Below are 26414 nucleotides of genomic sequence, written 5' to 3'. Positions count from 1 at the left end.
CCCTCACTGGGTCAGTTAACCCTCACGGCCACTGAGAGCTGGAGCTCTTAACATCCTCATCATGTTTCCGAGACGCTGAGCCACCTGCCCAGCTGTAACACAAGCAGAGAAGGCTGAGCTCGGAGGGGAACCCAGAAACCTGTGGCCCAGGTTTAACTACCAGACGCCCCTGCGTCTGAAGCCACCAGATCTTCCTCCTGAAGTTGAAAGTCTAGTTCATCTTCTTTGCAAGGCTCCCAAGCAGGGTCCTCAGATCTCCCTGTGATCCGAGGCCCCCGTTCCAGTGCCCACCTGGGGCAACTTGGTGCACCTGCATACAGCTAGCCTGAGTCTTCATGTCCCCGTCTTCCTGTCTAGAGTGAGGGTGTAAAGGGTCCCACATGGTCTGAACCTGAGGGTTTAAATTATATATCCCAGCCTTTGACCCAAATGTCACCCCCATCCGGAAATTTCAGCCTTCTTTTGGAACTCCTCCTTCTATTGCCACGGGATGACCGCCTGGTGCCCACAGACCCTGAGGGGCTGGCCTGGGACCCGGCTGTGTTTCTAGCCCCAATGGCTCACCATCCTGCTGTCCAAGGCCTGCCTAATAGCCTGGCCACCTGCCTAGCCACTGTGGCCAAGATGGCCTCAGCCTGTGCCTACAGAAGGCTACAGGCAGAGGCAAGGCCAAGGCATGTGAAAGTGGTAGGGTGGGCAAGTAGCCTAAAGGTGAGACTTAGCTCCCTGGGGAAGCTCCTCCTTGCCAACCTGTCTCTTTCCACTGCAGGCTGCTGGACATTGACAAGGATGCATATGTGTGCCTAGGGAGCTCAGAGCCTAGGGAGACAGACGTGAACAGCTCAGCTGTCTGGGTCCAGTGCTGGGCACAGGTCTAGACCCTCTGCAACCAACATTTCAATCCATCCTCAGAGCAGCCTCATGGGCTCCGGATTTTACAAATGAGGAAACTGAGGCTCAGAGATGGCTGACACTTGCTCAAGGTCATACAGCCAGTTAGTGTGGAAGCAGCATGTGAGTTCTTCCTACTGTGGAGCCTCTGTACATGTGGTCAGTGCCCCAGGAAAGACCCTGGACCGTGCCAGTAGTGGGATGGAGGTGAGGGCAGAGCTCATAGGAAGCAGAGGCCCTCCTCAGTTAGAGACAGGAATCTAGAGGAGGACCTTTTGCATGGGGTCTTGTTAGATGGTTAAGAGCTTAATGGAATGGCATTTTAAGAGCAAAGCACAACCTGAGCAGTGGCCTTGAGGAGGAGTGGGGGGGGGGGTCGGGGCAGTGAGTTGGCAGGGCTGTCCTGGCGCCTCAGTGCCTCTCAGATTCCTGGAGGAGTCAGAATGGAAGGTGCTGGCTGTGCAGGCACCTTGCTCAGGCTCTGCTGGTCCAACTGGCCTAACCACTTCTCTCCAGGCACTGCTCATTGCCCCTGCTTACAGCCTTGCCAAGCGTTGTTGGCAATCCCTGGGTGAAGCTTGGTCAGGAGCCTGGGATCCCTCATCCTGGTACCAAGGTAAAATGAACAAGGGGTCTTGAGCCCCAGACTGCTCTGCCACCACCACACAGCCACCTTCTCCAGGAAGCCTGCCCTGATTGTGCTTTCCAGTAAGACAATTTTTAAGATGCAATGACAGTGTGGACTGTAGGTCTGTCTGAGGAGATGAAATTATCAGTGCAATAACGACAGATTTCTACTTATCTCTGTAAACTTGTCTTTGTTTTCCTTGACGTGCTCTATTTTTCATCAGAACAGCCAATGTGTGTCATTCATTTCTCTTCTAGGTTTCTGTGACTCTCCGTCCCTGTTTGGCATCCCCCATCCAGCCCTCTGTCCTCCCAGCCAGGGCGCTGGTTCAGGTGCCTTGGACAACACTCTCGCCCAGGCTCTCGGTTACGCCATCCATGAAATGGGCGTGCCCGAGCCTCTGACTCCGGGACCGCGCCAGCAGCTAAGGGCGAGAGGGCGCCGCCGCGGCCCAGAAGGCGGCGCCACTCCAGCCTCCAGGCGCCGGCCCGATCCGGGAATAGAGCCGGGTCTCTTATAGCCGGGCCTGAGTCATGTGACGGGGCGGACACCTCTGCCCGCGGCTGAGAAAGGCCTCCTGGGGGCCCGGCGGGGCGGGGCCCGGTGCGCGGTAGACACATCTGCGGGGGCGTGTGCGCGGCAGCCGCTGCTGCGGGCGAAACTGTTGGGGTGGGGTCGGGGTGTGCCTGGTGGTCGCTCTGCACCTTGTCAGCTTAGGGCCGCTCCTACCCGCGGTCCCTGTTTCCCAACCGCCAAACCGGGCTTGGTGAGCTGCCCGCTGCGGAGGGAGACTGAGGCAGGTGAGCAAGCCAGGGAGCTGATGGAGCCCGCGGCCCTTCACGCCCTGTGGGTGACGGAGCCCCCTACCACCCCCGACTCCTCAAGTGTCAGAGCCTACAGTGAGACCTGGCAGATCTTAGCAGCCCGGGGTACTGCTGTGTGCGGGTGAGAGGTAGGGGTGGTGCTGGAAACTGGGAGTTCCTCTGGGTCTCCTTGCCAGGGAATATCTATTACTTTGTGACTGCCCCTGACAACAACACCCACCCATGCCCCTTTGGTGGGCAGAGGGGTAGAGGAGGCGGAAGAGCAGACCCGGAAGAGCAGGGGTTGTGCGGTGGTCAGAGCAGGACCGGGGTAGTCCAGGGGCTCCTTACCCTGTAAGAACCCTAGGAAAGCTCTGTGCCCTGAACTCCCAGAAAGCACCTTCCCCTTGTCTACTCCAAGTATTTCTGAAGTTCCACCCAAACACTGATGTATTGAGGACAGGAGCTGTGAACCATTAGCTGGCCTCACTAACTCTTTCCCAGTTAACACCAGTATGGATTGAGCTCTGCTCCCAGAGTACCCCACAAGCTTGATCTTGTCCATCTTCTCAACCACCTACCAGGCCAGTATTACTGTTATCCTGCCCATTCCACAGTTGAGAAAGCTGAGGCACAGTTAAGACATAGGGTGTAAACTTGGCCTCTCCAGGCCCCTAATCTGGCACTTCCTGCCGTTTGGTACTACCCTCAAAGCCTCTGCCCTTACTACCCAGTGTCTGAGGCAGAAATCCAGGCCCACGATCATTTCAGTGACCTGAGGCACTGCTACATGTTGGACTATGTTCCAAGTGCCCTTCTCGCTTGCGCTAGACCCAGCAGGATCCATCCAGGTTCTGCCATCCCTAGGAGTTGCGGAGGAGCACCATCTCTGCTAGCCTGGCCTTTTTAACCCTGAAACATGAGCCCCACTCTCCCTTGGCCAGCCTAGTGCTCTGGGTGTGATGGGGGTGGTGCTGGCAGCCAAAGCCTCAGGGAGAGGGATGGTGATAGAGAAGCAGTAACAGGCTAAATCAAGGACCAACTCTTGGCAGGGCTCAAGTGAGGGACCCCTTCCTGCCGGCTCAGGTGGACAGTCCGCCCCCAGAGATTGAGGGATGTCCAGGTCCTTTCCACGTTGCTTGGTTGAGTCCTGGACTTCCTGTGGAGGGGTCTGCGGGCCTCCAGGGTTCGTGGCCTCTGTGGCGTAGTGGTTGCAGGGGTCAGGCTGCCCCTCCTCTGGTCTGACCCTCCGGGAGCCTTTATGGGGACAGAGTGGATGCTGGGGGTGGGAGTCTGGTGGCTGGCTGCTCAGTGCTGCCTCTGATGGGCCCGTTTCCTTGGCTGCAAACCTGGAGAGGGAAGAAGGGAAAGTACCACTTCTGGGTGGCTGCTGTGGACCCAGCCAAGCTTAGGGATTTATGCCCCATGTCATGACAGGCTATCGAGGACTCTTCCAAGGCTGACAGCCTGTGACTTGGCAAATTGACCTTACCTGTGCCATGGCCAAGGTGAGCTGAGCCTCACCAGGTGTCCACCCTGGCTGAGGCTCCACGCACATCATCTCACACAACACTTAGCCTCCAAAGTAGTGGTTTGTCATCAGCCCATTTCACAGGTGAGAACTTAGGATCAGAGAGGTGTGGTCACCTGCTCAGAGTCATACAGTTAGCATGTGACACAGCCCAGGCTTGCTCCCAAGCCTCAGCAGGTCCTACTAAGGTCAGTACCATTCAGTTGTGGGGGCATAAAAGCAAGATCATCTGGACCGTGCCCTTGCACATCCAGTGTGGCACCAGAGGGCAACTCCAACATGCAGAGCCACTCCAGCCCAGCTTGGCCTGGATTCCCTGTGTCCTAGATCCCAGCGCCTGTCTCTAGATGGGAGCCCACCTGCATCCCGTCTCTGCTTTGACCACAGTGTGACCTGCACAGCCTTAGCCCCTCCACCTTCTCTGAGGACATCTTGCCTTCCCTTGGCATCTCCAGGGGAGAAAGGTTGGCTGAGGCCAGTGTATGCTTGCAGCCCCTGAGTTCCTGAGTCTGCATAATCCTGAGGGCAAGGAAAGTGCTTCCTGATGTCTACTTTATAAATCCTTGTTCCTATAACGCTAACCCTGCTCTAAAGTAGTGGTTCTCAACAAAGGGTGGTTTTGCCCCCTAGGGGTCATTTGACTGTATCTGGAGACATTTTTTTTTATGTTATTTTATTGAAGGATAGTTGATTTACAATGTTGTGTTAATTTCTGCTGTGCAGCGAAGTGACTCAGTTTATATATATGTAATATATATATATATACACATGTATGTATGTATATTCTTTTTCATATTCTTTTCCATCATGGTTTATCACAGGACATTGAATATAGTTCCCTGTGCTATATACCTTGTTGTTTATCCATCCTGTATATAATACTTTGCACCTGCTAATCCCAAACTCCCAATCCATCCTTCCCTCATCTCCCTTCCCCCTCAGCAACCACAAATCTGTTCTCTATGTCTGTGAATCTGTTTCTCTTTTGTAGATAGGTTCATTTTTGCCATATTTTAGATTTCCTTGTGTAAATGGTATCATATGGTATTTATTTTTCTCTTTCTGACTCACTTCACTTAGTGTGATAATCTCTAGGTCCATCTCCATGTTGCTGCTGTGGTATTATTTCATTTTTTTTTTATGGCTGAGTAGTACTCCATATGTGGGTTTCCCTGGTGGCTCAGTGGTAAAGGACCTGCCTGCCAGTGCAAGACACGTGGGTTCGATCCCTGGGTCGGGAAGTTTCCCTGGAGAAGGAAATGGTAACCCACTCCAGTATTCTTGCCTGGGAAATCCCATGGACAGAAGAGCTGGGCTGGCTACAGTCCTTGGGGTCGCCAAAGAGTTGGACATGACTTAGCAACTAAGCAGCAATGATATTCCATAAGTACCACATCTTCTTTGTCCCTTCATCTGTTGACTGACAGGTTGTTTCCATGTCTTGGCTATTTTGAATAGTACTGCTCTGAACATAGGGATGCGTGTGTCTTTTCACATTATAGTTTTATCTGGGTATATGCCCAGGAGTGGGATTGCTTGGTCATATAGCAACTTTATTTCATTTTTAGTTTAGCTTTTTTTTTTTTTTGAGGAACCTCCATACTGTTTTCCATAGTGGCTGCACCAATTTACATTTCCACCAACAGTGTAGGAAGGTTCCCTTTTTTGGAGACATTTTTAGTGGGTAGAGGCCAGGGATGCTGCTAAACATCCTCCAGTGCAGAGAACAGCCCCCACAGCAAAGAATGATCTGACCCAAAGGTTAGCATCACTGAGACTGAGAACCCCTGATGTAAAACATGGACTTTGGAGCCTGGCAGACCTCGGTTTGAATCTCACTTCTGCCATTTACTAGCTGTGTCTTCTTGGGCAAGTGGATTTGAGACTCAGTTTACTCATCACCAAAAGTGGCACTAATAGTGGCCTTCACTGTGAAGGGTCTTAAGGTCTGATCAGGTTGCCCAGATCCAGTACCCAGCACAGGACCTGTCACTGGGGCAGCTCTGTCAATGATGGCCATTATTCTTCTTTTCCATTTTCCAAGGTGAACCTCAGGGTGTGGGAGCAAAGGCCTGGTGGCTGGACCTAGTAATCTCCAAGTGGTGGCCCTCATTGCCCTCCTTCCAGTGGTCCCTGGCACCAGCCGGGCCTATTGTTGACAAAGAGGGAGAGGCTCAGCTGGCCACTGTGGACCTGGAGGGAGGAGCCAGAGAGGAAACTTGATTCCAGGTGAGCAAAAGTCACCTGAAACTCATCTTGCTCACGCTTTCTTCAGCTCAAGCCCAACTAAGCCATGGGGTGGGGGTGGGGACTAGGACACAGAACACACTAATGAATAGAGTCCTTTAGCTCAAGGAAGTCCCATGGATTCACAGCTGGACATCAGGGAGGAGTAGCATTTGAATGGACACAACCAAGACAGGTAGAGATTTGGGAGTGGGTGGGAAATGACATTTAGGCCCAGGGAACAGTGTGTACAAAAAATTGGTTGTAGGCAGTAAGGCATAAGATTTCTTCCCTAAATGATGGTCCAGTGTGACCTGAAGGGTCCATCTTGGTGGACAGAGCCAACCCCAGTGGGGTAAGGGACAGGCATCAGAGTTGGGAACTTAGACATTAAGCAGTTTTCAAACTAGGTCTTCTTTGTGGAATGTAGGGTAGCACGCATCCCCATCCCACCATGTGTGGGAAAAGTCATTGTATCAATAGTATTCTTCTTTCCAGCTCAGACACACCCCTGCCACACACACACACACAGTTTCAGATTCCCATCTTGGCCAGGGCTCTGCATCCCTGGAGGTGTCATTAGACAACCCCTCCCCCGCCATCCCCACAGCCCTGTAACCCAGAAGGTCTGGACCCTTCTTCCCACCCATCTTCCCCAACCTAGGGTCCTCCCACCTGAGCAACATGGCAGCTCTTCTGGCCCTATCCAGCCCTTCTCTTCTCCTCAGCCACTATATCCCATCCATTTCCTCCACAAGCCCATTCCATTCTAATAGCTGCCAGCACTCGCTCCTTGAGAAGACTAATGTCCTGGCCATGGCCTGTTTTGGCCATGGGCCCCTTGATCAGCTCAGGCCTCCTCGGGGATTGTCTCCCATTTTCATCCCTTATGCCTCAGCTGGAAAGAGCTGTCCAGACTGTCCGCATGACCTCTAGGTGGTCCCCCAGGAGGATAGGTCTGGAACTGGAACCCTCTTCTTTTCCTCTGGAAACTGACATTTCTTTGGAGTATGGAATCGTTATGGAATGGTTTTCTGATACTTGGGGCAAAGGAATGGATTCCCTGGGCCTTTCTCTCTCTCCAGACTTGAAGCCCAGAGGGTACTCAGTGAATGAATGAATGAGTTATGCCAGATAATCAAGTTCTAAGTCTAGAAAGGAAGCTCAGGAGCCTCCCAGAGGCGATGGGGAACTCTGAAAAGCAGGGGCAGGGGGGAGGAATATTCATGGATCAGGGTAGGAGTCGCTCTTAGAATCGCTTGACCAGCACCCGTGGACCGACTAGAGCCTCCCGCCCTGGAGTCTTCCCATTCGTCTCCGGGCACAGAGCCGGGACTAGCCGGCCTGGCGGCGGGCACCGAGCCCGGCTGCGTCCGCACTCCAGCCAACAGGAAGAGAAAGAGCGAAGGCCCGGCGAGGAGGGCCAGCTGGCGGGCAGGGAGTCCCGGGCGCCAGCGCTGGGAACTGGGGAACCCCCGCCGTCGCCTCCCGGGCTCCGTGTGCGGGGCGTAGGGTGGGGAAAGGGCCCCCGGGGCCTCCGCGCCCTCAGTAAAATGAGGCCCCTTCTGAGGGCCCGTTCGTGCCCTAAGTGGGGCGAGGGGTGCTCGGGCCGGCGGAGAGGCCCAGACACTGAGGGGCGGGCCTGGGGAAGCCGAGCTGCTGGACCCCCGGGGGTGGCCGGCGTAGGCGGGGCCTCGGAGGGGCGGGCCCAGGGCGGGGGCGGGCCGAGACTGGGGCCGGCACCTGGGTGAGGTCGCGCCGCCCCGCCCCCTTGCACTTCCGTGTGCCGCTGCGCGGGAGCGGGAGGCGGCGGACCTGGGATCTCTTGAGCGACCCCCGGCGTTCGCCCGCCGCGCCGAGGCCCGGGTGGTAACTCACCGGCCGCCGGGCCCGTCCGGGTCTGGCGCGCACCGACCCCTTCTCCGCGAGCGCTCCCGGGAGCCGCGCCGCGAGCCGGACCCCAGCCACCGCGACCCCTGGCGCCTGGCCCTGCGCCCGGAGGTGAGTGCGTGCCGGGCCGTAAGATCGGGCCGTAGGATCAGGCTGCCCCGAGGGCGCGCCGCTCCTCCCTTCCCCTCCCCGCTCCGGTTCCCGTTTCCGAAACTAAGAAACTGAGCTGCGGCCGGCGAAAGTCCCGCCGAGCTCCGAGACCCGCCGGTGCCTCCGTAACCCTGTCGGTCAGTCTGGCCCTTTGTCCAGCGGTGGAGGCCGAGGGGCTCTCATCCGTCTGCTCTCGGCCCCTCTCTACTCGTGTCTCCAACGCCTCTGAGGGTCCTCTCATCTGTTCCAAATTTCTCGAGCTCTCTGTCCGTCCGTCCGTCCCCACTCCTTCAGTGTTCCCCGCCCGCCTCTCCCTGGTCCCCATCTGTCTGCCCTTTGCCCTCCTGGCTCCCCATCACCCCATCCGACCCTGCCTCCGGCCACCCTCTAGATCCTGTCCTGTGGGAGCTGCGCCCCTGGCCCACGCTCGCCGCCCCTGCCTGTCCGCCGCCTCTCTTTTTTTTACCACGGGGCTGAAACCAGGCTATCCACTGGGCCTCGCCTCCCGCCCCTGGGACCCTGCCCGGCCCAGCCGCCGCGGCGCCTCCTCTTCGCTTGCTCTCTTCTTTCAGTCTCTGTGTCTTTCTCCCCATCTGTCTCCGGGCTGGGCGTGGCTCCAGTCTCCACCATCCCCCCCATGCCATTCCCTGCTCCCCCTCCTCTAGTGGTCCCTTCCCAATCCAGATGCTTCCCCTGTAGGGGCCCAGCCAGGAGAGGGGAAGGGGTGGAGGAGAAGAGAGGTCAGGCGATAGAATTGCCCCACTTCCCCAACTCCTCTGTTTGTCCTTGTCAGGGAGGGGAGAGCCCACTGAGCCCCCCACTTGAACCCGGTGAGAAGGATTTGGAGTGAGTAGATTTGGAGTAGTGACATTCCTTTCTCTTCTGGCCCCTACACTATGCGCCTGGACCTTGTCTTCTTGTGCTCAGTTGCCTGTACCTATCACGTAGGTATGTTGTATATCTGTGTCTCCTTGTGTATTGTTTGCCCCCAGGTCTGGGACTTGCCCCTGTGTGTCCTTTTAAACATGTGTGACTTGCCTGTGTGTATGTGTGTATGTTTGTTTGGGTGTCCTGAAGCTCTTTGTGCTCTTTGCAGCTATGTATGGACTGGTTTTTGTCACCAGACTCCCCTCTATGTGTTGGGATGTGTGCCCATGTGCCTGGAGGGTCCTGTGTTGCACACTGGGTACGTCATAGTGACCCACATACAGCCATCAGTGTTGGTGTCAGCCCCCCAGGCTCGTGTGTGTGTGTGTGCACGCGCACGCACTTACATGTTCTCTGCACTGAGCTGCTGTGACCAGGCTGACCTGGTCACTGAGGGAGGTGACTGGTCCCTTGGGTTTCCTCGTTCCTGCTGTGGACTGAGCTGGGGTGTGGTGGACAAGCCAATAGAGGGCAGTTGTACTTGTGTGTGTGTGTGTGTGCGTGAGAGAGAGAGATGTGGAGGTGTTTGGACAGTTGTATTTGGCTGTAGGGTGGTAGGAGGGATCTGGCGTGTGACAGGAGTTTGGCTGGGGGCGAGGCTAAGCGAATGGCTGGTGGGAGACTCACACTGTGACTCTATGAAATTGTGCGGATGTGTGCTTGGGGAGTCACTGTGATTGTGGGGAACCGAGAGTGCTTGGGCGTGGGTGTCATAGCAGAAGGAGGTGCAACAAGGTGTATGTTGCCTGTGCCCTGGGGTGGCAGTGCTGAGAGGGAAGGTAAGAGCCCTTGTGTGTGCGCGCGCACGTGTGTATGTACATGTGGGAGGTCATGAGGTTGTGGATGTGCATGTGACACACTCAAGCCCAGCGCTGGCTCCTGGGAAGATGGGGAAAACCCTCCATCTCTCACCTTCCTCCACTCTCTCAAGTTCACAGACACCCTAAGTCACAGTGTTGTGAGCAAGACCTTGGGCTTGACCCAAGAAAGATTTAAGCTTAAATACTCACTGTGCCTTTTAAGAACAAGAGCTGGGAACTAGGCCTCTCTAAGGCGGTTTCCTTATTTATCTGCAGAGTGGACAAAGTTGTGAGGACCAGAGGTCCTCCAGCCTTGGTCCATAGTGAAAGCTCGGCAGATGCTAAGTCTTGTTTGGTGAACACTTACCTGCCCTCAAATGTTGTCATCATCATCATTGTTGTTGTTTAGTCACTAAGTCATGTCCGACTCTTGCGACCCCATAGACTGTAGCCCTCCAGTCTCCTCTGTCCATGGGATTTCCCAAGCAAGAAAAATGGAGTGGGTTGCCATTTCCTTCTCCAGGGGAATCTCCCCCCACCCAGGGATTGAACCTGTGTCTCCTGCATTAGCAGGTCGATTCTTTAAAACTGAGCCGCCAGGGAAGCCCCTCCGAACTGTATGGTCCCCATTCTCCTGGGAGCTGGAGCTGCTAAAAGCCCAGATAGCCCCAACCCAACTTCCTGCCTGTGATGTAGCTCTTGCCCCCTCCCATCCGCTTGGAGGGAAGAGACCCTACCTGCATCCAGCCCTGTTGAGGCCAGCCCACATGATACCCTCCACCAGTCTCAGCAGCAGAAATGGTGCTGGTGGAGGTGATTTGGAGTTGTGACCGCAGGGCACTGACACCATTTAGCTGGCACAGCTAATTGGAGTTTAAAATTAGAAATAACTTGAAGTGCAGACAAAAAGATAAAACTCGAGGGTGCCTCGGTCCCAAGGGAGTGGTGATGGGGGTCTTCAGTGGGAGGAGGGGCTCACATCTGGGAAAGAGAATCTTCTGTGGAGACCTGGACTGGCCTGCAGAGAAAGTGCTTAGACCTTTCAGCCAGGAGACCTGGGGTATCCTGCTGCCTTTGCTGTTACTTCCTTCTAGGATCTCCCTGGGCCTCTGTTTTTAAAGCTGTATAATGGGCACAACAGTAGTGAGAGAATCACCTGAACTAGAAGGTACAAAACAAAGAATGAAGAAGTGTCATTATTCGTTTGGCACTCCAGTGAGTTCAGTACAGCAGCTGGCACACCACATCACTGGAACCTCACAACCACTTGAGACATTGCCCCACTTCAGAGATGAGACAAACTGAGGCTCAGAGGAATTGCCCCAGGCCATAAAGCAGTGGTCCCTGATTGAACCGTAGGCCTCCAAGCCCACAGGGCAGGCTCTTGAAGATGAGAGGACTGGGGACAGCTTTTTTGCTGTGTCTGTAACCCGGAAATGCTCCAAGGGCTAAGACATAGTCTTCCGACCCCTAGCATGGAGTAGACACATAGCCGGTGCCCTGGAAAAGATGACCCCAATACCCCACTTCACAGAAGAGACAGCCAGGCCCAAAGAGGCCAAGGTCTCAGAACCAGACGAGGCTGACCCAGGCCTGTGTCGGCCATGCTGGGGCTGACAGATGGGGAAAGCCTGTTTGGTGGTGCCTACCGGCTCAGCTGTTTTCTCTTGCTCTTGCAGATCTGCCGGGGACTGGCCCAGGTGAGGGCACAGGCCTACTTCTGGTGGTGCTTGTGTGGCAGTGGTGGCCGCGGCAGCCAGGACTAGAGGCTGCGGGGATCTGGGAGCCTCAGGTAAGACTGGGTCCTTTTAGGCAGGTGGACAGATGGACAGTGTACAGGGATGGCCTTCCACTTTGGGCTTCTCCCCTTCTGCCCTGGCCCTGGAGTCGGTATGGGGTTGTGGAGGTGGGCGGTGGCGTGCACACAGAGTCCTTAGTCTGTGTGTGGGGTCTGGGTGCCCAGGGAGGGTAGCAGTTCACTCTGGCCCTGAGAGCTCCCTGCTGTGAAGTGGCTTCTGACCCAGGGAAGGCTTTGGCCTTGAAGCTCAGAGACCGGGGGCCACCGGTGATTGGGTGCCAGGAGTGGTGACACTGCTGGCCGGGCAGGGAGGAGGCGTTGTTTGAGCCAGAGTGAGAGCGGATGTATCCGCTTTCCATGGTCCCTTTCTCTGCCTCAGGCCGTCCTCATCGTCACACAGGGAAACTGAGGTTTGCCCTGGGCCTTCTAGGGGTTGGACACAAGGTCTCCCAGCTCCTGGCACAACCAAACTCTCTTCCACATCCCCAGTTCACCCTGGCCTTTCTGGGGCCAGAGGAGAGCCCTGAAGTCCCCGTCTGCAGCCCCCAGATTCAGGGTGCGCTGTAACTCTCTGTGGAATGCCGGGAAGGCTGTACTCTATCAGGTGCCTTATAAAGCTCAAAGTTCCCTCCTTTGGGTCACACTTGCCCCCTTCCACCTGCATTACAGTACAGAAGTGAAAGTTACCCTTTGGGTGTCCAGAGTCCAGTGAACAGGATCCTTGGGGGCACTGGGGGCTGCTGAGGGTGGCAAAGATGTTCTTTCCTTCAAAGAGTCCTCCCAGATCAACCCCTCAGTCCCACCCCCTTGGCTCTGGCACCTACAGATCTTGAGGGTGAAAAGACGGTGGGGGCTGGGGTTCCCCTTGGAGGGAGGGCAGGACATCAGGGCCCTGGCTCCTGGAGTGGGAGTGGGGGCTAAACAAGGGCAGGGTCTATGCTGGGTCTTCTGTTTATTCAACCTTTCCTCAAACTTGTTGGGAAGGGAGTGACGTGTCCTTGGTTGGCTGGGGAACTCTGCTATGTGAGGTCAGGGGGCCATTCCCGCCCACCACTGAGCCTCATTCCCTAAGAAGTCCAATTAATTAACCTTGAAGCCAGCCTACTTTCTGCTCTCAGAGGTCACCTACCTCACTAGCATAGGCATATAAACACACACAGGGATACAGAGGCTGAGCTGCACTCTGCCCCCATACCCGCAAACCCGCGAGTGCCTGCACACGCACCACACATGCGCACACATGAACACAGGTGTTCACATGCACTCACTGGCAGGCACGCTCAAACACGCACACAGACGCTCACCCGCTCACCCAGTCATCCGTGCACTCAGACGCCTGCCCACACATACCACACTGTGCCCATTCTGGGTCAGAAAGGGGTGGGGGCGGCGGTCCTTGGTCAGCGTCACAGCTCAGCCTGAATCTGGCACTGAAGGTGAGGTTTGAGGTGTAACTGTGACCACAGGCACTCCAGGGGACAGCGCCACCCTTGGAGGTGAGCTTTGCCCAGACGTTTACCAGTTATCCCGCCTGGGCCAGGCCCCCAGGCTGACCGGGCTTGACGTTGCGGGGGGAGGGGGGATGAGTGCGGGGGAGGAGCCATGTCAGCTGTGCCGTTTGTGGCTGCTGCCACAGAGGAGGAAGTGGGCTGTCTGTGGTCATGGGCCCAAGGTGCTCACAGGCGGGTGGGCGATTCTATCAGCTTGTCTGTGCCCTGCAGTGTCCACGCCTGGTACAGGCAGAGTTGCTGGGCCCCGGGGACTGGGAGGCAGGCAGGGGACTTCTCCCGGGGCAGTCTGTGCACTTTCCAAGGCCCGGGCCCAAGGAGAAACCGTCTGAGGTGTTTCCGGAGGCCCACTTCCTCTGGGCTGCCCAGGAAGTGGTTTTAAAGTGGGACTGACCAGCTCTCCATCTGCGGCTCGCTCCGCCCCAGCCTGGCCCCCGAGGAGAACAGTGTCTGGACAGTGGGTTAGGTCGACCGATCGGGCTTTCCTCGGCCACAGCTGGCCAGCCCAGGATGGAGACTCAAGGAGGGGAATGGGGGTGCTGAGGTCACAGAGTCCCCCGCAGCCACCATGACCCAAGCTCCTCCTTTCCTCCAAGCTGTAAGCCGAGGCTCAGAGCACAAGCTCTGGCAGGAAGGGCACCTTGTGTGTGAGAGATGCTGGGCTGCATCTCTGGGATTAGGCAGCCCTAAGCAGCTATATGAATGGACCTGGGCAAGTGGCTTTGACTCCCAGTGACTCAGTGTCCCCCTCTGACACCTCAGACCACAACGGCATCCACCTTTACTGGGTTGTGCTGGAAACAACAGATGATATATGCAAAGTAGCCAGCACTGTGCCTGGCACGCTGTTCATGTTTAAGGAGTAGCAGTGGTTTAGTCGCCAAGTTGTGTCCGGTTCTTTGCACCCCCACGGATGGTAGCCCGCCAGGCTCCTCTGTCCATGGGATTTCCCAGGCAAGAATACTGGAGTGGGTTGTCATTTCCTTCTCCATGAAGAAGTAGAAACTGTAGTTATATAAAGCACGCAGCTCCCGGTTCGTGGTAACTGTTTGAAGAACAGCAAGTGGTACTGATGATGGGATTATTATCGGCTGATGGCCTGGGCACAGGCCCAGTATCACAGGGCCAAGTGGCTGCGGAGCCTGACTGAGAAGCCACCGATTCTGCCTCCAGTGGTAACGCTGCAGGATGGGGAGGGTTCTGTTGTTTCAATCTGTTCTGGGTCCTCCTAGGAGAAGAACTCCAGGGTGGAGCAGCTGTGCCCACTCAACGGCCCAGCCCTCTCCTGCTCTTCTCCCCCTCACTCCCTTTCAAAAGGAGAAAAACAGATCTCCTGACAAATGGATGCAGGGAAGGGAAAGGCAGGCACAGCTGCCTGCTACCCCCACAGGCCTCCCCCAGACCTCTCCCCTGCTCTGGCCCCCTGCGGGACATGGGGCTTGGAAAAGCTGAGGCTGCTGGTGTGGGAGTGGCTGCTGAGCCCTGCTGCCAGCCTATCTCCACTTGGGACTCTTGAAGTCGGTCTTTGGGCTGGGGAAGGAGGCGGACATGGGGACTGATGGAGCCTGGAGGGGTGGGGAGAGCTGGAGATCCCCTCACACACATTCATGCACACATCCTCACCAGGTGGCAGCTGGTGGCAGGACCCTGCCTGTCCCAGGGACACGCAGAAGGTCAGCCCTGTGAAGGGGTTGCTGAGCTTCGGCTTTCGCTAGCGAGTGGTAAGGGGTTGGGGGCCTCAAGTGTTGAGTGGTAATGATGACATTGCAGTAGGCAGAGGTCAGAAGCCTGGAGGGTGGAGAAGGGCAGGGGCCTGGGCTGGGAGTGTAAGTAAGGGTCTCCTGAAGGTTTAGGAGCAAGACTTCTGCAGGCGTCGACAGATCTGACTTCAAATCCTTGCTTGATATTTACTGGCTGTGTACTGAAGCCAGGGACTAGGCTGCTTGAAGGCTCAGTCATCCCATCTGTGAAATGGGCAGATCCAGGAGTGTGCATCAGAGACCTGAATGATGAGAAAGAGCCAGTGTGTGTTTTGGGAGAGGAGCAGGAAGACGAAACAGTGAGTTCGGAGGCTCCTGAGCAGAAAGGAATGTGGATGTTTAGGGGACCAAAAGTGGCTTGCCGGGGTTGGGGCTGAAGAGCAGGGTGGGGTATGGCCAGGAGGTCAGGGAAAGGGGCCTGGGAAAACTGGGCCTTAAACAAGGCGTGACAAGATCTGCTGCACGATCTTAGGAGATCTCTCTAGTCACTGCGGCAGAGGGACCTTGGAGGTTAGAGCAGAGGTTGGAGGGCAGTGAGCAGGCTGGTGCAGGCCTGGGGAAGGCGATGGTGCTGGGATGGGGTGGTGATGGAGAGAAGAGAGGACTTCAGGACAGATAGGAGGCAAAAGTGATAGCCTTGCTGTAGGGGGAGGAAGGGGAGGGTGGAAACGACCCCCAGGTGTCTGACCTGAGTGCTGTTGCTGCTAGGAGACCAGGGCACTTGTATGGGGAAGGTGTTTGGACGTATTTGAGCACCTCCAGATGGTGGAGTTGGGGATATTACAGTTCAGGAGGGTCTGGGCTGAAAGCGGAAACTTGAGACGTAGCACGTAAAGCCGGGACTGAGGGGAGGAGAGAGTTCAGCAGGCCTTTGGTGGGCAAGTCCAAGAGGCCCTGGTTATAGGACTGGGATGCCTGTCCCTCGAAGGTCCCTGCCAAGGTGCCCATGAGGGCAGGCTTGTGGTGGCTGAGCCACTGTTTTCACAACAGCCCCGGAAGCTTTGGATCATGTCTGTGGCTGTGTTGGGTAAACAGGTGCACTGGAGTAGCCAGTCGCCAAGGCCTGGGGCTGGAACAGGACAGGCCAAGGTCCCTGTCCGCTAGGGGCAGGCTGTCGGGGCTGGGATGCGGGGGTCGGGGAGACAGGAGGAGAATTGCAGGGTCGTTCAGTGTCAGAGCTGGAGAAAGCTGAGAGGTGTCCATTGTCAAGACGGGGACTGAGGTCCTGAGAGACAGTAGCTAGCCTGGGGTCTGCTAGTGGACTCAGCTACCTTTGCCCAGCCTGGGCTCTTCTCAGAGCAGCAGAGCAGGGGATCACGGGGCTGTGTGGCTCTAGAGAACCCCTTTCCCCACTGATCCAAGGAAGTTTGGAGGCCCCTGTGACTATAGGACAGCTGGAAAGGGGCGGTGGGGCAAGGACCTGGTGCGAGGATGACAGGCCTGACAAGGATGCCACCGCAGCTCTCACACTCAGCACCGCCTCCCGGGCAGGCCACGATCACGCCCTTCACAGACAGTGCCAGAGTGCCTGGACCAAGGTCACAGGGCGCCCAGGGCAGACATGGCCTGAACTAGACTTGCCAGCCTAACCCAGCCCACACCCAGCCCCTGCTCTCCACTTCTTCTGTTCAGTGCCTGCCATGGGATGGCACACCGCAGTCCTGCCTCCCTCCAGCTTGCTCCCCATCACTAAAGTGGGGAGGCATCCTCGGGGCCCTGCTCGACTCCTGGTGCTCTGCTGTGCTTAGTCGCTCAGTTGTGTCCAACTCTTTAGGACCCCATGGACTGCAGCCACCAGGCTCCTCTATCTGTGGAATTCTCCAGGCAAGAATACTGGAGTGGGTTGCCATGCCCTTCTCCAGGGGATCTTCCCAACCCAGGGATGGGACTCAGGTCTCCCACATTGCAGGTGGATTCTTTACCATCTGAGCCACCAGGGAAGAGATGGAGGCAAAAGCCTTAGATGGCCATCTCTCCTTCTGAACACAAAGGCTACTGTCGACAACCAGGAAAACCACAGGGACTCTAGGAAGAGGTGCACTGAGAGAGGGCTGGGGAGTGGTCTCTGGGGGCTGGCAGAGGAGCCATTCCCTCCATCTAGCACTGGCCCTTGTCTCCCTCAAAGCCAGACACGCAGTTCTGGGGCTGGAAACAGAGGTCTCCTCTCTGTCGCTCTGGGGACCACCCCATTGAGTTCATGGTTTTGGGTGAATTACCCACTATCTCCTTGTCAGTTTCTTCCCAGTGAGTCTGGAGGTCCTGAATGGGGTGCCTGCACAGCTGCTCCACCTACACAGGAGCACCGGCCCTTCTTCTGTGCACCAGGCCTGTATCTGCACCTGTGACCCCCAGCCTGTTCCCATCCTCCAAGGACCTCCCCTCTTAGAAGGAGGAAGGCTACCCAGGGAGGAGCCTGACCGGCCCACTCCTTCCTCTGTGCACTTTGGACTTCGCCCGGGGCGGGAGGGACTTTCTCCACCTCCCTCAGTGGGGGAAACCCAGCCCGCCTGACATCCAGGCCCTTCCCTCCCCTGTCCCCTGCCACTGGGCCCCAGCGGCTGCAGCAGAAAAAGCCACGTTGGGACTTTCTGGTGGCGGCCCCTCGTCAGGCACATGTGGGTCCTTCCCGGCTTGTGAGTTGATCTCTGCCTGCCTGGAGCATCTCCGTTCCGGTGTGTACCTTGTGTGTATGCAGATCTCTCTGTGCTGTTGAATGAGGGTGTGAATGTCCCGTGTGATCTGTGTGGGCCTGGTGTCTGTCAACACGTGAGAGCCGCTGCAGGGGGTGTGTTTCTCAGTGTTTGTGCTACTCAGTTGTCATAGGAGTGTGTGAGTGCCTATGGTTACAGCTGTGCCCGTGTAAGGGTGAGGGTGTGTTCACTGCAAGCAGGGCTCCCCACATGTAACGCTGTGTTTGCTTTGGTGGGTGTGCCCATGTGTGCACATGTGACGTTATTCCGAGAAAGGCCCAGACGTACCCCCCAGCCCGGCTCCTCACAGAGGCCCCCTTGTTCTCAGTCTGGCTGTGAAGGGGCTCTTGTTCCTCCCTCAGGGGTACCTGGGGCCCTCCCTCTGGCTGAACCCAGGGCCTCCCCAATCCTAGGGCCAGCTGAGTGATTCAGGCCCGTACCACCCAGGTGCTATGCGCCATACATGCCGGCAGGGGTGAGTATGAGCCAGTACCAGCCAGTGTCCCAAGACCTGCCCCTCTAACCCTTCCATACCCTCTGGCTAGGTGGCCCTGTGTCACACTGGGCATCTTCCCTGTTGAGGCCCTTCCTGACGTCCTCCCACCAACAGGCCCCTTTGGCCCCCGTTCCACCCCAGCCCCTCTCACTGCCCGAGCGGTGGTCATGTCCTTCTCTATAATGACATGCTTGTTTGCATGTCCTCTGTCAGGCTGTCCCATGGGCCTGGTGTGTCTTGTCACTGTGGTGCCCACTGGCTGGGTCTGAGGAGGGCTGAGGGTGACCTGGGGCCAGGCTGGGTGTTGGAGCCCTAGAGCCAGCACGCAATCATGTGCAGAATCTTGTGTCCCTAGGCACGGGTGTTCCTGCGGGGGAAAGCCAGGTCTTTCATTGGTTCTGAGGGAATGACAATGGCAAAAAATTGAGTTGTGCTGCCCCAGCTTCTCCTCTGATTCTTGTCCGAGGGCTGGGTTGACCTGCAGTGGAGGTGTTTAGTGTCCCCAGGACAGTCAGATGTGTGGCTGGAGCTGGGAAGGCTGAGCTCCAGGCAGACGCCCAAGTCCTCCGCTGAGTGTGATCCCAGACACCTACCCGGGGAACCTGCCAGGGCCTGTGAGGTGGAGGAGCTGCTGACCTCCTGGAAAGCGGGGAAGAAAGGACTGGACTTCAGAGCGATCTTTAAGGATATGTAGGAATTCAGGGGGACATTCTGGCTGAGGAAACAGTGTGTGCAAAAGCACAGGGGAGCTTCAGATGGAGGCACGTGTTCACAGAGTGGCCAGGGGGTAAGATTTGAGGTGGTGAGCAGGCCAGGGCCAGGCTGAGAGGCGGGCCTTCTCCAGGAGGTTCCAAGCTGTGAGAATGGAACAGGGAGGGACCGGGAGTGGTGACAGTCAGGAAGGGTCACTGGGGAAGAGGAGGACAGTCCACAGTGATTGGAGTCTCAGCTGGGGGATAAGGTGCTAGTCCTGACCTGGAGTGGGGGGAACATGTCTCCTGCTCTGGGCCTTGCCCATGACCTGGGACCATGGCTGGTCCTCCTCCCAGGATGTGGGGGCTGGGGACACGGGCACAAGGGGAAGGCCCTTGGAAGATCTTTGCTAGCCCTTCCCTCCCCCGCCTCCTTTTCTTGCTGAGCCCATTTCCTGGGTTGTGAAACCCCTGTAGCCTCTTTAACTTGCTTCCGTCTGGGAAGGCCATCTGGGGAAGCCAGCCTCCCAGCTGAACTGCTGCCTGCCCGCCTGCCTGCCTGCCTGCCTGCCCTGCCTGGCAGCTTCTGCCACGCCCAGCCCCCTCACCCTGTTGTAACCCTACTGGGGCAAACCCTGCTCCCTGCTGCCATCACACTGTCTCTCTCGTTCCTTCCCTTCCATTACCTGGGCTTCCTGGGTCCTCCTCCCTCCGGTCACCCCTCGGGACTGATGTGGCCTGGACTTTGCGCTCCCCTCAGGCAGGATTTGCAACCCCAGAGGTCCTAGGCCAACACTGCCCCACTTTGCTTTGCTGCTGCCACCACCCGCCTTGACTGTCAGCAGGTGGTGCCTTTTGTGGGTAGGTGGCAGGGGCCGCCCCGAGCTGGGCAGGTGTGTGTTGGGAGGGAGGGTGGCATGGGAAGGGAGTATTCCTTACTCCTCAGGGGTCCATTCAAGGGAGCCAGAGCCTAGGCTCACCAGAGCCTCATCTGATCCTGCTCACCCTTGCTTTGCTTGACCTCAGCCTGCCTCCTCTTGTTCCCCTGGCTGACTTGGAGAGGGACTCTCCCTTTATGTTCTCACACTATCCCCCAAAAGTCTGCCGAGGCCTCTCTTCTCGGGCTCTGCTTTGGCCCTCGGTCCAGCAGGCACCCCCCTGTGGCCTGTGAAGCAGAACCAAATGCCAGGGAAGGACTAGGGTGGAAGGGAACCAGCTGAATCTAGAGACCAGAGAACCTTAATGACAGGACCCCGTCCTCAGTTTCCCCATGTGTATAAAGAGGAGATGGACAGGTCAGTTTCTGAAGGCCCAGCTCTTGGGAGGTATTTTGGCTTCATCAACATCAATCAGCCATGCATATGTCCCCTCCCTCTTGAACCCTCCCTCCCATCCCATCCCATCCCATCCCAGGCCACCCCTGTTGGTTGTCACAGAGCACCAGGTTGAGCTCCCTGTGTTATATACCGAATTCCCACTGGCTATCTACTTTACACATGGTACTGCGTATGTTTCAACGCTACTCTCTCCATTCGTCCCTCTGTCCTTTCCCCACTGTGTCCACAAGTCTGTTCTCTGTGTCTGTGTCTCTATTGCTGCCGTGCAAATAGGCTCATCAGTACCATTTATTTTTTACCTCTAACAAAATGGTTACACGTGATTGTTGTAGAAAAAGGAGAAAGCTCATCCTTGTTCCTGAGAACGCCCCTCGGGCTGTGTTCCTATTTGCCCCCTTTACTTACTGGAACACACTCACCCTCACACACACACACAGGAAATGTATAATGTACACGACCGTCCTCCGTGCACCAGTAACTTCGGCTGGTGTAGTCACTCTGGTCACCTTGAGGTCGGCCTTGCCCACTGCCCCTGACTGGCTAGGAGCAGGTTTCCACCTCCCTGGAGGAGGCAGGCTGCCTGCTCTGGCCTGGCCCGGTACCACCTTTCCTTACCTGTGGGCTGTAGTCTAGGGCAGGGTGGGGAGTAGGGCCAGCAAGCCCTCATCCCCTGAGGCTGGGATCCAGTTAGGTCTTCCCCAGGTTTTGAGAACTGGAGTCTGGCCCAAGTGTCTGGGGTGGGAGAAGTAGTAGCAGTTCAGGAGTCTGTACCCACCTTCTTTGTACAGTAGTAGGGGGCTCCCCAAGGTAAGGCCTGGAGGGGGTTGGGTGGTCAAGCATAGGAGACTTACCTTCTGGTCCCCTCACCCCCTCCTTGTTTTCTCTACCCTCACGGATGTGTTCCTGTACACTGCTCCCAGCACATTTATCTATCTCTACCTTTGTCCTCTCTTGCCCTTCATCTCCTCTTCCTGACATGGCAGGCCAGGAAGAACGTAGGCTGCAACATCAGATAGGCCTGGATTCAGATCCTTCTTTTTTTTTTTTTTTCAGATCCTTCTTCTAGCACTTATTAGCAGTGTGATCTTGGGCAAATCACTTAGCCTCTCTGAGCCTGTTTCTTCATCAGCAAATTACGCACCTCTGGGATCTACACAAGGATAAAGTGAGTTAATTCCATTAGAAGCTTAATCTGTTGTGTGTTGGCCTCAGAGAAGGATGAATTTTTTTTCTAATTCTAATTTATCTTTTTTTTAGATCTTTTTAAAAAAATTCTTAATTGGAGGATAATTGCTGTACAGTGTTGTATTGGTTTCTGCCGTACATCAACATCAATCAGCCATGCATATGTCCCCTCCCTCTTGAACCCTCCCTCCCATCCCATCCCATCCCATCCCAGGCCACCCCTCTTGGTTGTCACAGAGCACCAGGTTGAGCTCCCTGTGTTATATACCGAATTCCCACTGGCTATCTACTTTACACATGGTACTGCGTATGTTTCAACGCTACTCTCTCCATTCGTCCCTCTGTCCTTTCCCCACTGTGTCCACAAGTCTGTTCTCTGTGTCTGTGTCTCTATTGCTGCCGTGCAAATAGGCTCATCAGTACCATTTTTCTAGATTACGTATATATGCGTTAGTACACGATATTTGTTTTTCTCTTTCTGAATTACACTCTGTTTTACAGGCTCTGGGTTCATCCACCTCCCTAGATCTGACTCAGATTCATTCCTTCTTATGGCCGAGTACTATTCCATTGTATATATGTAAACAACTTCTTTATCCATTCATCTGCTGATGGACGTCTAGTTGCTTCCACATCCTGACTGTTGTAAATAGTGCTGCAGTGAACACTGTGGTACATGTGTCTTTTAGAATGGTTTTCTCAGGATACGTGCCCAGTAGTGAGGTTGTTGGGTCACATGGTAGTTTTATTCCTAGTTTTTAAAGAAATCTCCATATTGTTTTCCATAATGATTTTATCAGTTTATATTCCCACCAACAGTATAAGAGGGTTCCCTTTTCTCCACACCCTGCCCAGCATTTATCGTTTGTAGATTTTTTGATGACGGCTTTTCTGACCAGTGTGGGGTGATACCTCATTGTAGTTTTGATTTGCGTTCCTCTAATAATACGTGATATTGAGCATTTTTTCATGTGTTTATTAGCCATCTGTATAGAAGGATGATCTTTTTTTTTTTTTTATAAGTGAGGGCGCTGATTCACACCCAGGCCCTTTGACTCCAAGTCCAGTGCTCTCTGCTTCATAGGGTTGCCTCTATTGTGGGCTAGAGAAGCAGAAGAGTAGAGACAGGTGGTCGGGAAGGGTCTGGCTGGCTTCGGCTGGCTCCAAGGAGCTAGTCCCCATGGAGGCCTATGTGGAGTCCAACCCCTGCTGCCTACGGGGGCCTGCAGAGCAGGGATGAGGTTGAGCCAGCGGCCTTCCTTTGGGGCCTGTGGACCTAAGCCAATTTGCATGAGGGCTATAAATAGTTGGCTCACCTTGTTTTTGTGCCATCACTCCACCCCCTGGCCTTCCCACCGGTGTTGAGAGGCTTTGCAAGGTAGGTGAGTGACTCTGGCTCCGCTGTGCAGGGAGACCCGGTGTGCCAGGGCCCAGGACCTCTCTTAGGGTCTCATGGCGAGATCGATGGAAGATGACGTCCGCTTACAGTGTCTTTCTTCCTCTGGGGATCCACACAGTGCAGTTGGGGTGGAGATGGTGTGGGGAACCTGGCTGGGGCCCGTGCTCTAGTTTTAGTCCTAGGTAGTTGGGGCTAGGTGACCTCACCCTGGGTTACTGCCAGGTAGCCCCAGGGCAGCCCGTGGTCCTCTTCTTCATGACACTGCGGTCGGACTGTGCAGGTTTGGGGCCAGGACAGGGCCCACTGTGGTTGTGGTTTTCCCTCCGGTGGCTTCTAACTGACTGCAAGCACCAGCTGTTCTGAGTGCTGCAGAGCTGGAGGGCAGACTGATGACTCTGTCTCTGCCATGGTCCTGTGGACGGCTGGCTCCTGCTCGGTGACCCAGAGCCCATGGGCCACCTGGACTGGGCCCTGAGGGGAGATGGGGATGGGGGCGGGGGATGAGGAGCCAGCCTGCAGGTGCTGAGCCCGTTGGCCACTTCAGGATAAGCAGCTCTGTTCCTGGAGACTTGAGTTTTCCTCTCTGAGAGGTAGGGTCAGTTATCTCCAGGCTACTAGGAGCCTGGAGACCTGGATGTGGTGATATTAGTGTACTTTGTAAGCTATGAAGGATGGTGCACAGAGGAAGGAGGGATGCCATTAGCAAGAAGGGGTGATGGTGGCAAGAGGCCCCCATCTGAGTCTTGTGGCGTTGCTGTTGGCTGTACAAGTTCTCGTCAGTGCAGCAGCCCTCCAGCAAGGCACTGTGCCTCATCTGGGGGATGAGGATGACCGAGACTTGGGCCCCTCTGCCAGGATGGTTTATCCTGTTGGGAAGCCTGAGGCTGAGCCATGTGTGCTGAGGGTCAGGCCCTGGAATGTGGTTGCAGACACGAGGCAAGTGTGTGCTGCGTAGGGGTCATGCTGATCCTTCCGGAACCCCAGACCACACAGGGTGACAGGATGAGTTCAATAGCCTTTTGCTTAGAAATTTGAGACCCTCACCCGGGCTCCGACATGCACTCCCAGCCAGGCCTGTGCAGCTCACTGTCCAGTGCAACACTGTGTACCCACCGCCTGTCACGCACTCACACATCCTCACAGGCACACACATCTCCATGGCCATGGAGTCACACCCGCATGTACGCCCCCGCCTTCCCCTAACACCAGCTTGCATACTCATGCCTGCTTGGGGCCCAGGGAGGAGGCGGCAGCAGCCCACAGATGGCTTTCCCTCCCTGCCTGCTGAGAGGTCAGTGTGGCTGGTCTCAGACGTGAGCTCACACACCCACGCTCACTCCTTCTAAGTAGGAGCCAGGCCCGGGCAAGGGACATGGTGGAGTCTGTGCTGCCTGGTCCCTCTTCTATATTCTAGTGGCTGGCTTCAGAGGACTGGCTGGACCATTGGGCTGGGCTGCAGGCTGAGGTCAGTGTTTCCTGTGAGCTCATCTGGGCTTGGAACTCCCAGCAGGCCTGGCTCCTGCTCTGCAGCCATGTGGAGGAGCTAGGGGAGACATCCCAGGGCCAAGGTGGTGTCTTAATCTGCCTCTGTGCCATCTGATGTTCAGGATGGAGCAAGGCTGTGTATATGTAGATATACATGAGTGAGCATTCCTGCAGCCATGGTGGTGGAGCTCTCCCCTATGGACCCTGGACCCAGAGCCAGTGTCTGGGCAGGTGTATGAGTGTGCACCTGTGGCTTGCACAGCTGAGCATCCTCCACGATGACAAGCCAAAAGACCCTCAGGGTCACCTGTCATGACCATTGATTTGAGGAACTGTGAGGAATGGGGGTGTGTGGGGCCAACATGTGTGGTATAAGAAGCAAATTCAGCATTATGTTTAATATTAAAATAGTTTTATATTTGGGAAAAAGTTAACTTAAGAGTGCAGGCAACTTTCCAGGTAGGCAAGAGGCACCAAGGGGCTCGGGTTCAGAAGTGTCAGGCATACCGATCTGGGTGGGGCTTTTTACTACCCTGGTTCCAGATGAAATGGGGACTTAATTAGTAGACTCTCAGCTTTAGGTTCTGCTTCATCCTCAGGATTTCAGTTTCCTGTGGGAAAAGTGGGGGTAATCATCTTGACCCTGGTTGTCTACTTGGGTGCCGTGCTCAGTCGCTAAGTCATGTTGGACTCTTTGCGACTCCATGGTCTGTAGCTCACCAGGCTCCCCTGTCCATGGGATTTCCCAGGCAAGAATACTGGAGTAGGTTGTCATTTCCTTCTCTAGGGGATTTTTCTGACCCAGGGATCGAATTTGTGTTTCCTGCATTATAGGTAGATTCTTTACCACTGAGCCATCAGGGAAGCCCTGTCTGCCTAGGTAGTTACGGGCAAAAAACAACTATGAAAACCAAGGTGGGCTGCAAGGGGCAAGGAGGATGGGGTATTGTCCTTCCCATCTTGGCTGCCACTGAGGTGCTGGAGCCCAGCGTATACTAGGTACCTGCACGTAGTAGGTGCCCAGCCATTGGCTGTTAAAGGGGGCATTGAATGACTGACTCTCCAAATAAATGAGATGGAAGTCACAGGCTCACATGTCTCCAGGGCCCAGGTAGGATTTGGAGAGAAGTGAAAGCAGGGCTTTGAACTAGAGTGAACTGGCAGGGGTGCTCAACCAAGGGGGCGGTGCCCCCAGATATTGCCCAGTGGGCCTGATGTCACACCTTCCAGTTTCATCGGGAAGTCACCAATCTCGTCTTATGTAAAACTCCATTTTAATGTTGGCAACTAGGACTAGTGCCTTTTAAGCACCGTGTGGGAGCTCTGAGGGGAGTGGCAACCTGACCACCCTCTCCAGGCTGTGCCTGCTGCCTGCCTCAGGTCTTCTGTCTCCACAGCCCCACTGCAGGCCCCAACATGGCACCGTTCCTGCGCATCTCCTTCAACTCCTACGAGCTGGGCTCCCTGAAGGCCGCGGACGAGGCAAGCCAGCCCTTCTGTGCTGTGAAGATGAAGGAGGCTCTCAGCACAGGTAGGGCTGGAGGCTGGACCCCACCCACGCTGCAGCCACTGGCAACAGGGAATTGCCAGTGGTGCAGGGAACTCAGAGCCAGGAGGCGACGGCAGTGGGAAGAACTGTGTCTTGTTCTAGAACTTTTGAGGGATCCTTCTCTTCCTTGTCCTCATCTCCCTGCCCAGCTCACCTGGCAGTGCAGGACAGTAGAGACTACCCACTTGCCTATAGGACCTCCTGCACTGGCTATATGGAACCTTCCCTGGGGCCCAGGGCTTCTGGTTCCTCCCCATTTGTTGTTTTGCCCAAGAATGGGCTCCTTGCAGGAGCTCCATGTGTCCATCTGTGCCAGCCTGTGCTGGGAACAGAGGACACTGCCATGCTCCAAGGCTGACCAGGCTCTGCCCTCATGGGGTTCACAGTCAGGTGGGGGAGCCAGACAGTGAATCCTGTGATAGGGAAATCCAGATGAGGTACCATCCCAGGCTGCAGTCAGGGAGGGCTTCCTGGAAGAAGCAAACATCTCACATCATTCCTGCTTGCATCTGTCCTTGCCTGGTGAACCCTTGTCATCCTTTAGGTCTCAGCTGAGCTGTCCCTTCCTTTAGGAAGCCTTCCCTGACTCTTAGGCTGGGGCAGGCCACCTGACCATGGGTAGGTCTAGACCCACTGACATTGCCCTCTTCAGTCTCATCACAGCTATGA

At 55.8% G+C, this 26414-nt stretch overlaps 1 protein-coding gene across 8 annotated transcripts in view; it reads left to right on the top strand.

The window, feature by feature from the left end:
• The first annotated feature begins 7856 nt into the window (after positions 1-7856).
• The window catches only part of PRKCD (protein kinase C delta), a 34594-nt gene continuing 16036 nt past the window's right edge, over positions 7857-26414 (top strand). For 4 of the 8 annotated variants that reach the window (XM_019985005.2, XM_019985003.2, XM_019985002.2 and 1 more), the window contains exons 1-4: positions 7857-8080; positions 11526-11638; positions 21181-21292; positions 25594-25727. In XM_019985005.2, the coding sequence (XP_019840564.1) occupies positions 25613-25727 (115 nt within the window). In that variant the 5' untranslated portion in view covers positions 7857-8080; positions 11526-11638; positions 21181-21292; positions 25594-25612. Of the gene's footprint in view, positions 8081-11525; positions 11639-16121; positions 17585-21180; positions 21293-22659; positions 22691-25593; positions 25728-26414 lie in introns of those variants that run through there. The other 4 variants (XM_019985000.2, XM_019985001.2, XM_070776496.1 and 1 more) reach the window with 4 other exon arrangements.

Source organism: Bos indicus, chromosome 22 (assembly GCF_029378745.1).
Source record: "Bos indicus isolate NIAB-ARS_2022 breed Sahiwal x Tharparkar chromosome 22, NIAB-ARS_B.indTharparkar_mat_pri_1.0, whole genome shotgun sequence".
Classification (NCBI taxonomy): domain Eukaryota; kingdom Metazoa; phylum Chordata; class Mammalia; order Artiodactyla; family Bovidae; genus Bos; species Bos indicus.
This window is presented reverse-complemented; position numbering and strand designations above follow the sequence as displayed.